We start from the raw sequence: 16343 nt of genomic DNA on the forward strand, positions 1-16343 counted from the left end.
GGAGAATCTCCTCAGAGGCGTTCCCTTCCACAAGGACATTCCCACACAGACCATCGTGACGGATGCGTCTCTCCAAGGTTGGGGGGCGCATTCCGGAGACCTGCAAATTCAAGGGACGTGGTCCCCGACGGAGTCCACGTACCACATCAATTTCCTGGAACTGAGAGCTGTTCACTTGGCACTGAAGGCCTTTCATCCGTCCTTTCAGACCAACTCTCTGCTTGTTCAGACGGACAACACGACAACGATGTATTACCTCAACAAGCAGGGGGGCTCGAGATCGCGCACTCTGTCGCAGGAGGCGCAGGCGATCTGGCACTGGCTTCTGGCTCGAGGACTGTCGATAACGGCCACCCATCTGCCAGGTGTGCAGAATGTTCAGGCAGACGAACTGAGCAGAATCGTGCAGGAAAACCACGAATGGGTCATAAACGACGAAGTACTAGGAGAAGTCTTCGCAAGGTGGGGAACTCCAGACGTAGATCTGTTTGCCACCGCCGAAAACAGCAAATGCCGAGGCTTGGCCTCCAGGTACTACCAGCCAGGGACGCTGGGGAACGCGTTATGGATCAACTGGTCGAACAGCTTTCTGTACGCTTTTCCGCCAATTCCCCTGATTCCAGCGGTTCTCATCAAGCTGTCTCAATCCAGGGCGAGAATGATTCTGATTGCCCCGGAATGGCCCAGACAGTGGTGGTTCACGGACCTGCTTCACCGATCTCTCCTTCCTCACATGAAGCTGCCGTGCAGGCCGGACCTTCTCACGAAGTTCGGGGGGCGGATGGTGCACCCCAACCTCTCGTCTTTGAGTTTGGCGGCATGGCTCCTGAAATAGTGCAATATGGCCATCTGAATCTCCCAGAGGATTGTATGGGCATACTGAAGGAGGCTAAGCGACCTTCCACTAGGACTTCCTATGCTTACAAGTGGAAGAGGTTTTGCATCTGGTGCAAGTCTAAGAACTATGACCCTACGTCATGCAAGGAAGATGTCATCCTTCCATATCTGCTTCATCTGGCGCAGTCGGGCCTTAATGTCCATTCCATTAAGGTTCATCTGGCTGCTTTGACTGCCTACAGGAAAGGCCCTTCACAGACTTCCTTTTTCCAGATCCCTGTGATCAAAGATTTTTTGGAAGGCTTGAAGAAAGTGTTCCCTCCTGTCAGGCTTCCTTCGCCTTCATGGGACTTGAATGTGGTGCTGTCCAGATTGATGAAGGAGCCTTTTGAACCCATTCATAAGGCTTCGTTGCAGCACCTGTCCTGGAAGGCGGCGTTCCTCGTGGCCATTACATCGGCCCGCAGGGTGAGTGAGATTCAGGCATTGTGTTGCCAAGAACCTTATACTGTATTTCATAATGCTAAAGTTGTTATGCGTACTCACCCTAAGTTTCTTCCCAAGGTTGTTTCTGATTTTCATATCAATCAGACTATCACTTTGCCTACGTTCTTTCAGAATCCTTCATCTCCGGCGGAAAGGTCTTTACATTCCCTGGATGTGCGGAGGGTGCTGAAGTTTTATCTTGATAAGACTAAAGATATTCGTAGGTCAGACCAATTGTTCATCAATTATGGCTCAGTCAGGACGGGTCTTGCTACCTCTAAACAGTCCATCTCTAGGTGGATTGTGTCCTGCATTCAGTTGTGTTACTGCAAAGCTAATAAGACCTTAGGGGGCAAACCTAAGGCTCATTCCACCAGGGGCAAGGCTGCTACGACAGCTATGCTCCGTAATGTTCCCATTGCAGAGATCTGCAAGGCGGCCACTTGGAAGTCGGTCCATACCTTTGCTAAGCATTACTGCCTGGACACTGATGCCAGGGCAGACGCTCAGGTTGGGCAGGCTTCGCTGCGGAATCTGTTCGCACAGTAGTGGCGTTATTTTATTCTCCACCGCCGCTTGGTGTGGGGATGGGCTTGCCATTCTATTCACTAGATTATGACTATACACAGAGATCCCCTACTACAGAAGGAGTAGTTTCTGTCCTGTAACTCCAGTTCTGTAGTAGGGGTATCTCTGTTATAGTCATAAGCGCCCTCCCGCCTCCCCGGTGGAGTGTTGTTCATGATCATAATGCTACAGGTCTGGCGTTTTCTGCGCCTTCAAAAAGAACTGAGGCTAAGTTGGACCTGCTATGCATTCTGGGATACTGAGAGAAGGTTCTGGAAGGTTCCTTAAAGGCACAGTATCCTAATTAAGCCACATAATGGCAGCCTATGGGGCTTGTCTGTCCAGGTTCTTCTCTCTATCATTCCTGAGGGATTTTGCTGTTAAGCAAGGGAAATCTGTACAGGCTTTGCTGTTTTGTGGATTTTATGGTGGAATTTCTAGTTGAAGTACTGGACAGTGTAGCCTTTTTGGCTGCATTATCTGTCTTTAAATTCTCTCTTAAGTGTCTATGCATTTTCTGCATTTTTTGACACTGTAAGAGATTATTTTTGATTGCTCCGGGGTCCACGCACATGGGCGGGACTATTCACTAGATTATGACTATAACAGAGATACCCCTACTACAGAACTGGAGTTACAGGACAGAAACTACTCCTTCTCTTGGCATCTGCCCCACTCCCTCTCAATCTGCCAGAAATCTGGGTGTGGTGTTCGATACTTCACTCTCGATGTCCCTACAGGTGAATCGGACTGTTTCGACCTGCTGGGGCGTGATCAGGACGCTCAATAGAATTCGCAGTTATCTGTCTCTTCAAGCACGCAAGCAGATCGCAGTCGCCCTTGTTGGTTCCAGGTTAGACTATTGTAACTCTCTCTATATGGAATCCAACAAGGGCCTCATACATCGACTGCAAATCGTGCAGAATGCTGCTGCACGCTTTGTCCTGGATCTTCCCAGGGCCTCTTCTGCTACTGCTGCGAGGAGAGACCTTCATTGGCTGCCTATTCAGCACAGAATTTATTTTAAAATTCTGTGTTTGACCTACAGAGCTCTCGAGGATGGACCTAAGGGCGCTATCAGCTCCCTGCTTACCCGCTATCACCCTACAAGGTGTTTGCGCTCTTCGGGACTATTCCAACTTGTTGTCCCTCGTTTTAAGCTCACCAGATGGGGAGCCAGGGCCTTCTCCGTCGTTGCGCCACAGCTTTGGAACATCTTGCCGATGGAGATGAAGGTTTTACCCTCTCTAGCGCTTTTTAAAAAGGCTTTAAAAACATGGTGCTTTTCTAGAGCTTACACAGGTTGAGCTGCCAGGTTTTTGTCATGTGCTGGATTTGGAATTAGGCGCCTTGATGCCCATTGGGCTAAGTCTGCGCATGATAAGATCCCTTTAAATTAAAATGCTGTGGCCTTGGCGCGGAGTGGTACGGAATCTGATGAGAGAGAGAGGGGGCAAGGCTCACAGGAGCTTTGTCCTAAGTTTCCACTTCTCCTAAAGGAGCTGTCTGAGACCTAATCTCTGGTAGTTCATCACAGAACAGACATGTAGCTGTGACGGCGGAGCAGAGAATCCGGTTTTGACTGGAGAAACGGACTCCCCTCTGGCGAAGTGGAAATGGGATGTGTAGAAACTTGGTGAGGTGTTCCACTAACTCTTATTTTCTAGCTGTTCTTATCTAACTATCTTCTCCTATTTTCAGGTTCCTTGTATTTGTATACATATAAGTTCTATATATATATGTTATTCAGATTGCATTTAGTGATCATATAATTGGTAGTTTGAAGTTGGTGCTGTTAGTGATATAGAAGGCCTATTGTGACATATTAGTGATTCTTTTCTTTTGTCATTCTATCATTGTGTAATAAAGAAACCCCAGAGTATATAATTATTTGTCGGTGTTCCTTGAGATGGGAGGTCATTACAGGTTGCTACAAAAATGAGGCAGTAGAAGAGATTGCTTCTTCCAATGGGCAGAAGCATCAGCTGTGCGCATCAGCATTTAAAAGAAGCAGCAAAATGAGAAACTGACTTCATCTAGTATGGCCGCCATGTACGTCTTGCAATGTGTAGTACACGCGCTCCTGAGGTGCGCATCACGTAGTCAAACCGTGCATAGAGATCAGGCAATTCCAGCACGAGAAGATCCACACCTGTAGATCTTGTGGAAGACCCTCATGCGAATCTCTCCTGCGCGAGACAAAATTTAAATACCTGGCTCCGCGCAAGCATTTCCTGCTCGAGCGCTCCACAGGTGCAGCTCGAGGCTAAATTAAATACCTTGGCTCCGCTGAGGTCCGCAGTTTGGATGGATGACCAGGAACAGTCCTTATCAGAAAGGAAATGTCCTCCTCTTACCGCTACCACAATGGACCTTGTAATTACCCTCTTTGTTCGTGGTGGTAGAGAAAAATGCTCCTGTAAGTCTCAGCAAGAGAGCAGGATGATACACCAGTTCCTTGTACTTGAGGTATGTGAGCCGTCATGAATTTCACCAAGAATGTTGCTGAATGGTGTTGAGGTGTCTTTAGTACTGATGTACTATCTTCAGTTTCCGCTCGTCGCATAATGAGGTATTGTTCCTTCCTTGAATCAGGATTCAACTCTCAGGATAGGTGTCTGGAAAAGGTTTTATTGTACAATCCTTGTAAGAGACCTCATCCACCAAGAGGCTCCAACAAACTGCCTCTCTTCAATCCTAAACATTCCACCCTGGCAACACTTACATTCTAAATGCTTACATCAACCCTTAGCAACTTACATAACCAACACAGATACATACATAAGAACATCACAAGTTGTATGCGTGTGGCAGGAGTGTTAATGAGTTGCAGTGAGCTGATTCTTCCATACCCTTTTTGTTTAAAGCGGCATGAAATTTCAAAATAACGGCAGGAGGTGCATGAAAAAGTAATTACATTTTTTTGTCATTGCTTCTTGTTAAGAATTTTCGCATGTGCACATAGCGCATAAACAAATTGATTAGCACAAAGCACTTTTGTACCTAATACTGTGGACTGAGATATTTTAACTGCTTCTGAAGTTTACATTCTTATTTTACTCCATTAAATAAAAATTCAAAACGATGTCGTTTTTGAATGGGTCTGCAAAGTCTCTTGCTTCAAACTGGTACTGGCTGATCACTGTAATAAAACAGTTCATGGTATGGCTAGGAGTCGCCAATGAGCCGTGGGTAGCTACCCCTCCCCACCATCAATGTCAGTTACAAGGCCTGAGACCAGATATTTGGGTTAGGAGCCGTAAGACTGTTGTAAATGAAGAGGACTCCACAAACAGGTAAGTAAAGCAGGAGCTTTATTGCAGCACAGATGTAGGTAGGTCAGCCCCCAGTCCAACCAGAGCTCCAACTGCCAACAGGGCGAAGGAGCGTTCCAGAACTCAGAACTTAGGTAAGGATCTAGAGTGCTGGCCAGAGAAAGAAGCCAAGCACTGTACAACATATCTCCCCTCGTTGCAAGGAAAGAAAACACATGAAAAGGAAAACATACTAGTGCACATAGTCATTCAGGTACGTGGGAGGGCGACGAGAGCGAGAGCTCCTTAAACCAACGTCAGCCAAGGAAGAGGAGACAGATGCAGGAATAGAAGTAGAAACAAGCGAAGCAGGAGCAGAATTAACCACAGGGCCCCTATGATGTGTACGCAAAGAGGTAGAAGCATCACCACCACCCACCTCCCCCCGTTCAATTGGCAAGGGCATGGGCAGGGCAGAGTTACTAGAAGACAGTAAGTATCCATTACAACCATCATCATGAGCTGGGAGCAGATCATCAGAAGAAAAGTCTTTGCGTTTCTGGTAGAGGGCCACCCTCCGGTAATTCCAACTTTCACCGTTAGCCAGAACAATGAAGTGAGGGAAAACTCTCTTGACTTTGTAGGGACCCCTAAACTTGCTGAGGCCTTTCGCAAATCTTCCTGGCTTAACTTTAACCAGGTCGCCAACAGAAATGGGCAAGGAAATGCTGTCATGAATTGCAGGGACATCGCTATTAGAACTTTTCAACCATGCGGGGTTCAATTTGCCCACGGGCGTGCGACCACGCATAAGTTCAAAGGGAGACTTTTCACCACTCTTATGGGGTGTGGAGCGGTAAGCCCATACTAATTCCTGGACACGCTCTGTAGAGAAACAGCCAGATTCTACAAACATCTGAATTACACCCTTGACAAGGCGATTCACCCTTTCACATATGCCATTGCCTTGTGGATTGTAAAGACTGGTCTTCTGATGTCTGATACCACACTCATTCACAAAATCAGTCATCTTCAAAGACGTGAGTTGAGTCCCATTGTCTGAAATGAGAACAGAAGGGTATCCCTCATTGATAAAAGTGCTTTTCAGAAACTTTATGGTGGCATCAGTGGTGATTTCCTTTACAAAGTGTACACACAGCCATTTAGAGAAACAGTCGATTAAAACAATTGCAAAACGATAATCAATAGGCAGTTCATTCATAGGTCCTATAAAATCAATGCACACACTATGCCAGGGAGTATTTTCAAAAGCAATTTTTTGCGTAGACTGAGAGCCCAAGACTTTGAGGCGTTTCTCCCCTTCCTTATTCGAAGGAGCGTTCCAGAACTCAGAACTTAGGTAAGGATCTAGAGTGCTGGCCAGAGAAAGAAGCCAAGCACTGTACAACAAAGACCCTAGCCGTATTTATCTTGCACACATACAAAACATCATTGTTTACGTTGTGTTTACAACGCCTAGCTTTAACAGATTCTCTAGTACATGAAAGTCACCTAACCATAACTAATGTTTTTGTTCCTGTGCAACCAACAAAAACATAGCCATTCAGAGTGAGATCATGACTGGTTCCGTGGCCCTTCCTCTTAATCCCCCCTTCCAGAAGATGGGTTCCTCCTTCTAGGAAGACCAAACCTTCCCTCTCATGTACCGGGAAATCTTGTGCAGAGGGCCAGGCTGCCCTAAGGATAACTCCTTTGGGCACCCCCTAAACCCATGTTCCACGTCCTCCAAGAGTCTGTGCTAGCTCGTGCAGCCTGCGCGGGTGCTTGACAGGTAATGACCACATGTCAGCGACCACCTCCTGCCCACTACAACCTCCTTTTGACTTGCTACCAGCACCCCTTTGAGGATCCAGTGATGCAGGTGTTATTTTGGTATAAAAGGATGCTGTAAAGGGACCCAAACTGGCCATACCAACCAAGACCTCACCCCCCACTGGCCAGCATTATTCCCCTATTCTCTGCCACCCCAAGCCCCCACCGTACTGTGTGCGTTGGCGTAGCCAGGGCAGCAAGTTCTCCAGAAACAGTGTGTTAACTTCTTTTGGTAAGTGCTCTGCATCCTGTAATAAAAAACGCTCACCCTTAATGCGTCCGTGAGATATAAATGATAAACTAGCTGTGTTCCACAACCTACCAACGTTTTTTGCATACTCGTTGAGGGTCCTGACTGACTTATCACCTCTCCAATTCAATCTCAGGACCATGTTGGACCATGCTATTAGGAGCCTACGGTAAGTTACTTGCAAGCAAACATATGTCATAGAGAATAAGTTAAAATAAGTCTTCTCACCCTAGCTAGGCCAAGTCATTGCTTCCCAAATGCGCGACGTTGGCTACACACAGCCCACTTTAACCACGGAAAGTCTGATGATATCCAGCCTTCCTTCCCCTTGTCGCGTAGCCACTTACAGAATAAAAAAACTCAAGACGTGCTGTATCTACTGTATGGGTTTTTAGCACGCTCATCCATTTTCATTTGTTCCTTCATATGCCTTTCGAAAGTCCTTTGTTTTCGTTAGTGAATAGTTTACATTTGTCCTTCTTTTCTTGGTTTTGGTCACGCCCTGTGGAGACTGACACTGTTACATGGATCATTTCACTCTGGGCCATATATGTTAGTTTCTGCGCACTACTTTTTCTTTTGCCTCGGCTTGTTTGGTCGTCCGAACACGCTGAGCCAAGGGATGTAAATCATGTCCTTATCTTGTTTTCCACTGTCTTTGGTTTCACAAATGCTTTTTCAGCCGGAGGCTCTATTGTTTTTCATCCTATAACATTTTTGGTTTCTTTAGCTCAAATGTCCAAACCTTAAATAATATACTTACTTAATGGAAGTGTAATTTAAGAAGACGGCCTACAGTAGTATCAATCTATTTACATTGTGCTTGTGACAGCATGATTATTCGGATACAATTAAAGAGGTAAACATGCTGGTATTGCGCCATTTTATGGAAATGGAAGCATCTTAAGTTGCACACTTTCAACTTTTTATGTTTTTTTTAGGTTTCGATTGATGATGAAATAAAATCAGTTTCAAGGGATGCCTCCTTGTGCTCTCCAAACACAGCATGTTATGTGATATTACTTAACAATGTATCAAGCAAGTAGACAGTGCAACAACACCTTAGCACCACCGCAGCACCATTTCAGAACCAGTCAGCGTCACTCGGAACCACTTCAGCAGCACCACCCCCTGAGCGTCACTCCGCAGCACCTGAGCACTACCAAAACACCAGCGTAGCATCACCTCAGCACCACCCCAGCACCAGTGCAGTACTACCTCTAAACCAGTGCAGCACAACCTCACTACCAGGATAGTACTACCTCAGCATCAGTGCAGCAACACCACCTCCTCATCTGCGCAGCGCCACCCCAGCATCACTCAGCACCACCTCCGCATCTCCTCAGCATCACTCAAGACCATCTCAGCATCAGCACGCCACCTCCGCATCAGTGCAACTCCACCAGTGCAGTGCCACCACAGCACCAGCACACCAGTACATCATCACCTGAGCACCACCACAGCATCACCTCTTCAGAGCACCATCTCAGCATCAGCATACCACCACCTCCTTATCAGTTTACCACCACCAGTACGGCACCAACTCTGCAGAGCACCACCTCAGCACCTGCGCAGCACCACCTTGGCACCGGCACAGCACAGCACCACCTCAACATCAGCACAGCACCACCTCAACTTCAGCACAGAACCATCTCAGCATCAGCACCACCTCCGCATCGGTGCACCACCACCAGCGCAACCACACCTCAGCACCTGCGCAACCACACCTTGGCAGCAATTCAGCACCAACGCAGCACCAACTCAGCAACAGCCTGGCACCAACTCAGTATCACTCAGCACCACCTGAACACCACCATCTCAGGCAGACCACAGCATCACTCAGCACCACTTCAGCGCAGCACCACCTGAGCACCACCACACCACCACCAACTCAGCATCAGCGCAGCACCATCTCTGCATCAGCACAGTACCATCTCTGCATCAGCACAGCACCACCTGTGCATCAGTGCACCACCTCCAGAGCAGCCTCACCTCAGCACCAGCTCCGCATCAGCACCACCTCAGCATCAGCGTAGCATCACCTCAGCACAGCACTAACTCAGCATCTTAGCACCACCACGTTTACATGACTCAGCACCACCACGCTGGACTCAGCACCTGCACAGCATTACTCAGCGCCACCACCTCAGCACCAGAATCACTCAGCACCACCAAGGCAATACCTCTGAATCAGTACACCAGCGCAGCACCAACTTAGCCAACCCCACCACAGCATCAGCGCAGCATCAACTCAGCAGCACCACTTCAACATTAGCGCAACACTACCTCAGAATCATTGCAGTTCACCTAATCATCAACTCAGCACCACCAGAGCATCACTTAGCACCACCGGAGCACCATTCAGCACCACCTCACTATCACTGAGCACCACCTGGGCACCACCTCCGCAGAAACATTCCACCACCATAGCTCCAACTCTGAACCAGTCAGCACCAGTGCAGCACCAACGCAACACCACCTCAGCATCAGCACCGCACCACCACTGACCCACAACACCACCTCACCACCTACTCAGCACCACCTCAACATCAGCACAGCACTACCTCAGCTTCAGCACAGCACTACCTCAGCACCAGCACAACCCCACCTCAGCAGCAGTTGTGACAATTCAGCACCACTTCAGCATCAGCTCAGCACCACCTGAGTGCCAACTGAGCACCAGCTCAGCACCACCTGAGCACCAGCACAGCACCACCACTTCAGCATGGCTCAGAACCACTTCAACATACTCAGCACCACCTCAACATCACTCAGCACCACCTCAGCTTCAGCACAGCACCGCTCCTCATCAGTGCACCACCACCACCACCAGCTCAGCCCTACCTCAGCGGCAACTTAGCACCAATGCTTTATTTTTATATATTTTTATATATATATATATAAAATATAAAATATTAAATTCAACACTTAATCATCAGCACAGCACCACCTCAGCATCAGCGCAGCATCACTTCAGCACAGCACCAACTCAGCATGACTCAGAACATCAAAGCACCAACGCAGCATCTCCAGCATCACTCACCACAACAGCGCCACCTCAGCATGAGCACAGTACCACTTCTGCATCAGTGCACCACCACCAGCGCAGCCCCGCTACAGCACCACCTCCGCACCAGCGCAGCACTACCTCAGCTGCAACGAAGCACAACTTCAGCATTAGTGCAGCACCACCTCAGCGCCAGCATAACACCACCTCAGTATCACCAAAGCTTCTCTCACTTAGCATCACCTCAGTATCACTCTGCATCACCTCTACACCATGGCGTCTGTTTATTCTCCCCTAGTGTCTGTCCACTGCTCATGTTGATATTCAGGTACTATTTCCCATCCTCCACCCTGCCGTTGTTTATAGCCCCCATAACAAACAAAAACTTTAAAAAAACAAGCATTAGAACAGGCTTGAAGAATTTGCCAGCATTGCAAGTACAAAGACACTATATCATATTTTTTTGTATTCATTCTGTTTTTTAATAGGTTCGTTAAGTTGTACATAATTTGTTCTTGGTTATATATTGGGTAACAAAAAAGCTTGTAACACTTTTTATTGTAATGTTTCAACATACTGCACAGTATGCTCTACAAAATGGCTAAACAATTATACGGCCCCAAGGTGGAGACTTATTAGCTATGCCAAAGTCTGTTTCCTTTTGTTGTGTTTTACCATGTGTGTGTTTATCATCCTTTCTCCTTGTGCTGACTTGCTCTCTGTTGCTTTGGGTCAAGTGTGGAAAAATAAACCTTAGTTCGTAAAAAATAAGAGCCGGTGTCCACCACCTGCAGGCACTGGCGCAGATTAAACTCTGCTTTCTTAAAAATAGTCGCACTGGCCCTGGAGAAAATTGACAGGTTAAAAAATGTTGTCTACCTAAATTATTTAATTTGGATTTTTTAAATACAATGCCACATGCACAAACCCGGTCTGTTCGAACTTTCCTAAGAATCTCCCAGTGTTTAAGGGACTTTTAAATATGATGAATAATAAATGTTCTTTGCTTTGCAGGAGGCCTCTGAGCTGTCCTCTGTCAAGCCCCAGCTGGACCGGCTGGGCGTCCCTCTCTATGCTGTTGTGAAGGAGAATATTGGGACCGAAGTCACGGACTTCAAGAAGTATTTCAAGGGGGAAGTCTACCTCGATGAAAAAGTGTGTTCCTCTCTCACACTCTTATTTTTCTCTGTGTGTGCTTTTGTAACAATTAGCCTCTGATTCCGACCTATAGATGCTACGATACCTTTCTCTGATGGATAACGGCTTGGCAAATGTTTGGCACAGGGTTTGAGAGCATTTGGTAGCTTCAGAAGACTCCAGTTCACAAGTCCTTCTTCAGTGTTGGTAGTAGTCACCCTGTCAGTGTGGCAAAAAAGCTGTGGGTCCCCCTCACCATGAGTAGGCCTGGGTGTGAAATTCTTCTCTGCTCGCGGAGTTTGCAGAGTTTTTCCTTCTACTCGCTCCGCATAGTATAGAGTTCTGGAAAACTCTGCACAGCTGAGTTTTTTCCTTGCTTGTGCTAGCCAATGTTTAAGTTTGACTCCGCCCAGGCCTAACTATGAGCCTCAATGCTCCTGCAATTTCTGCACTAATGAAAGCAAAATCTCCTACATCCAGCCTATAGTAAATAGTTGTTCCAATCCCTCTAACCAGCGTTACAACTGAGTCACAGAAAGGTTCAAGAGGGACCATGTCTCTGTTGGAGGTTCGATTATCTTTTCAGAGAGAAGATTGAGGTTATTCTGTATGATGCGAAGAAGCTTGCATTGCTTACGCCTGAGTATGGAAGCACAAACTGGCCACTGGATCAAATCCTACAGTAAACCCCGAACTACATAGTATGTACCTCGTGAACCTGCGGTCAATCTCACTATTTGGAATATGCATAATTTTTGTCTCTAAAAGTAGCATTCTTCACCAACCTCCGAGTATAAAATCCACTTTGCTCAAAAGGATTCTTAGGAATTGTCATGTGTGTACGAGATTTCGTCAACCATAGGATGCGTACACAGAGCTGATCACGAGATAAGCCTGTGCCTGTTGGTTGGAAGTGGTGCACCTGGAGGACCTGTACATTCTACTTCCCTTGAAAATATCACTTTGCATTAATCGGGATCACTTGTGAAGTTGTGCAGAATATTAAGTGCCCATCTCGTCGAGGTCCTGTTTGCTTGCAAATCAAGTTGGCGGGTGAAGGAAATGGAATATGTTGTTGGGCGCCATGGCATCCATCCTTCATAGAGTTTATGGTTGTCTTTAACCTTATACAAACCAGGACACTGGCCTAAAGCTACTGCTTTACGTCTTTAACTTTGCATTCAAATGCAAATCGGCAAAGCTTTTCTCGCGTGAGTTCTGCACCCCTTTAGCAGCTATTTTCCATAAGATAATTTTCAAAAGTAATTGTGACTGTTAGCTTCTACTTTAACTGGGTTTTCCTGTTGCCAATGCGGGACTTCCTGTATGACATGTTACAGGTTACATGCCGACATACATTATATCGCTTCTATTGAGGTATGGCTGTAGCCTGGTATTCTTCAGACACTGCAGGTGAACTGTGATAACAGAAGCCCCCCCCCCCTCACCCCCACTCCCAAATGGCAGATACCCGCAGGTGAATTCTGAGACTCCAAATATAATGATTTGGCCCCTAACGGGTAGTGAGAGCAGAGTGGAGGTGAGAGAGCGTGGGGTGCTCAGACTTAAAATCCCAAAACAATTTTGGCTGGAGTTGTCTTTAATGTGCTTACTGTGCAGATGTATATTGCTTGCCCTCAGTAAATCTCCTTTACTGCATCGGCTGTAGTTAAATCCAGTGGTGCAATAGCCAGGGATGTTCAAACATAAAGCCATTTCATGCTATGTGCCTGGCTACCTGTCACATGACTTAGCTTTCCATTGTAAGTTTTTACACATTCATACATACACAAGTATTGTGTTCAACTGTCTCCATGCAGGACGCTATCTACGCAGATAGACAGCATGGTGAATTAAATAGAAAGATGAGCTTTCAAGAAAGAGCTGCAGATGGGCTGGTGTTTGTAGTGTATTGCTAACGTGTTCATATTAGTGTAGTTTTGTATTGCTATATTCGGGTGCTTATAGCGGGAAAACCCCACAAGCATCCAAGTATGTGTTCACATTTATCGGTTAAAAAAAGTTTTTAAAAAACTTGTAGGGACTAGCTTTAATAATACAGTACAAAAAATATGAATCAAAGTGGATAAGAAGAGCACACCGTAAATATGGGTAAATACAAATGCCATAAGACAAGAGCACTAATCATAAGTCAAATAAAGCATTGCAAAATAGGTTTGATTCCAACAGACAGTGGTCTGTTCCTCTATTATTCTGATGCACGGTGCATGAATTATAAAGCTAATGCAGTAATATAACAAACAATGTTGTATCAGTTCTTAATTCATTTTTTTTACATCTAATGCAAAATTCTTTGTTCCCCCTCTAGAGATGTTTCTATGGCCCTTTCATGCGCAAAATGGCCTTTTCAGGCTTTGTTCGCCTGAGTGTGTTGAAAAACTTCCACCGGGCATGGAAGAACGGCTTCACAGGCAATTTGGATGGAGAAGGCTTTATCCTTGGTGGAGTCTTTGTCATTGGCAATGAAAAGCAGGTACTGGTTCATAATTTTCCTCCTTCTCTAATTAAAATGGTATATCATATGCTGAAATACGTTCTGCAGAGTCTAGCAGTTTGCTATAGTAAATAGTTATATATTAAGGTACACCGATGTCCAGAAAACCCCTTCCTCTACATTATTGATACGTTGTCTTCTTTGGGGAATGTAACCTGGTAGGTTTTCTTTGCATAAGACATCAATATTTTTGTGTATTTCTGTATGTGTTGGATTGCCTTGGCTTTACCCCCTGTGAGAAGTAAAGACCCACTGAATAGTTCCCATGCCCAGAACTTTGAGAACATGTTAGTGCCAGTGAGTAGCTGACTTTCAAGTTTGCACTTCTTTGGAGAGACCGTGTTTCGTTGTAAGGAAACAAGAAGTAAGAAGGTAAAGTGCCTTTTGTCCAGTATTATGGCCTAGTGATTTGCCATTTCATCACTCCACCAGAGCAACCAAGAGATGCAGGCCCATTTTAACAACCTAATGATGAACCAGCGTGTACCTGTGGTCTAACATCAAGACCATTATATACCCAAACTTGATTCCGGGTGGTCTCTGAATCTGGGTCTGAAACTCGTACCAGGAAGGGTTATATCTGACCAAACTTTCCTTGGTCGAGGCTGAAGGCTATCTGTGCACATCGTTGAACACACTGCATCGGTATCACGTTCAAGCCATCTCTGTTTTTTTTGCATTCAGGCTGTGCTCCAGACAGTGGAAGTTGATGGTTCCCACAAATGTTCAAAGAAAGCCCTACCCTCAAGTGCTACTAGTTGACTACCAGAAGCCTTCTTATCATTCCTCTGTTAGCAAACAACTGTAAATATATTGACATGCATTGGGAGGAGATAAGCTAGCAGCTTTCTACTCTCCCTCCCAGAAAGGTCCTGCCTCTTGTAAAGACTACCAGGCACATGCATCAACGATAATTGCATTCGCAAACGGTGCCAATCGCATTTTTCGGCCGTTTGCGAATGCAATTATCAAAATTGGGATGCATCATGTATTTCGCAATTTTAGGAATCGCAATCATGTTGCGATTTCTAAAATTGCGATTGCATTTAAGAAATCACAATTTCAGATTTCTTAAATGCAATGCATGATCATTTTTAATTTGCGAATTGTCAATTTGGAAGTGGTAAATTAGCACGAGGTTGAACCTCATGCTAATTTACCGAAAACCTTCAAACATGCACAAAAATGCATTTTTGAAAGTTGCATTTTACACACACACATGTCCTTGGGACATGTGTGTGTGTAAATTGCACTTAAGTTTAATTTTAGGGGTGCAGGGAGGGGTTCTTTGGACCCCCCCTGCACCCTTGAAATTGCATTTTCAAATTGCGATTCGCAAATTGAAAATCGCAAATTGTAAATGCCTTCCCATTGATTCCTATGGGCCTCTTGGCCCATAGGAATCAATGGGAAGGGTTTTCCTTAATTGCGATTCGCAAATTGTGAATCGCAATTAAGGAAAAATAAGAAATCGCTAAAAAATGCGATTTTTTTAATGCATACCAATTTGCGATTTCTTAATTGCGATTCCTTAATTTTCGCAATTAAGAAATCGCAAATGGGCACTTTGATGCATGTGGCCGTACGTCTTGGACCTGACAATTACCATTATTGCAGCAGTGATTGACTGACATCTGTCCTGCGTGTCGTCTACAATCTATGGCTTTCTTCCAGTGCTTTACGGTGCCCAAGTGCCCATAACCAGCCTAAGCTAAACAAACCTCTGCACTGCCAAAGTGGGCAATTACATGGTTTTATTTTTGTTTTGAAAAATTTTATAGCACAGCTGAACTAAATAAACAACAGGGTTCTTTATATAGAACATATGGTAAACAGAGGCTTACGCCTTTTAAACAAACTTCCCTTTTGTAGTCATTGAGCTTTGTAGTGTTCTGACTACCTTCCCTTTTTTGTGCATATTCTTGTCTCAGCATTTGTACCAAAGTTTATTTTTAATTTCATATTATACATAATAAGTAATAGTTTGACAATTGCATTTCTTCAGTCACAATCTAATTACAAGTTATTCTTCAGGCGCTTGCCATATATGGAATACACATTACTGATCGTCAAGTGACATGCTTACTGGTATTCCCCACAATGACCATTTATTAATTACATTCCGTAATAACTTTTCTAGCTCGTGTTTGAGGCATCAGTTTCGCAGTGTTCTACATGCTACATAATCTACCTTAATGCTTTGCAGTTTTGTTGCCTAGTGCCTGACCAGTCTCGTTCATAACTGCTAGTGTATCTTTCCTATTGCATTTTTTCTTGCTTGGAAACTTATCTTTATGCAGTCCATATTAGTCGGGGGAAGTGTCAAGTAAGTTTAGTTTTTTCATTCCAGAAAGATCATATCTTAAGCTATATTTCGACAAAGTGCAACAGGCCCTTCTCACAGCACATGGCAACCTGACATTTCGACATCAAAAATGCGCTGTTGGTAAAAAATCT

General features: G+C 45.3%; 1 protein-coding gene across 2 annotated transcripts in view; it reads left to right on the forward strand.

Annotated features, from left to right (window-relative positions):
- Window positions 1-16343, forward strand: part of PRXL2A (peroxiredoxin like 2A) — a 273948-nt gene that overhangs the window by 201206 nt on the left and 56399 nt on the right. For both annotated transcript variants that reach the window (XM_078643328.1, XM_078643327.1), the window contains exons 4-5: window positions 11249-11389; window positions 13701-13865. In XM_078643328.1, coding sequence (XP_078499454.1) covers window positions 11249-11389; window positions 13701-13865 — 306 coding nt within the window. The remainder of the gene's footprint in view (window positions 1-11248; window positions 11390-13700; window positions 13866-16343) is intronic.

The sequence above is a fragment of the Lissotriton helveticus genome, chromosome 5_1, assembly GCF_964261635.1.
Source record: "Lissotriton helveticus chromosome 5_1, aLisHel1.1, whole genome shotgun sequence".
Classification (NCBI taxonomy): Eukaryota; Metazoa; Chordata; class Amphibia; order Caudata; family Salamandridae; genus Lissotriton; species Lissotriton helveticus.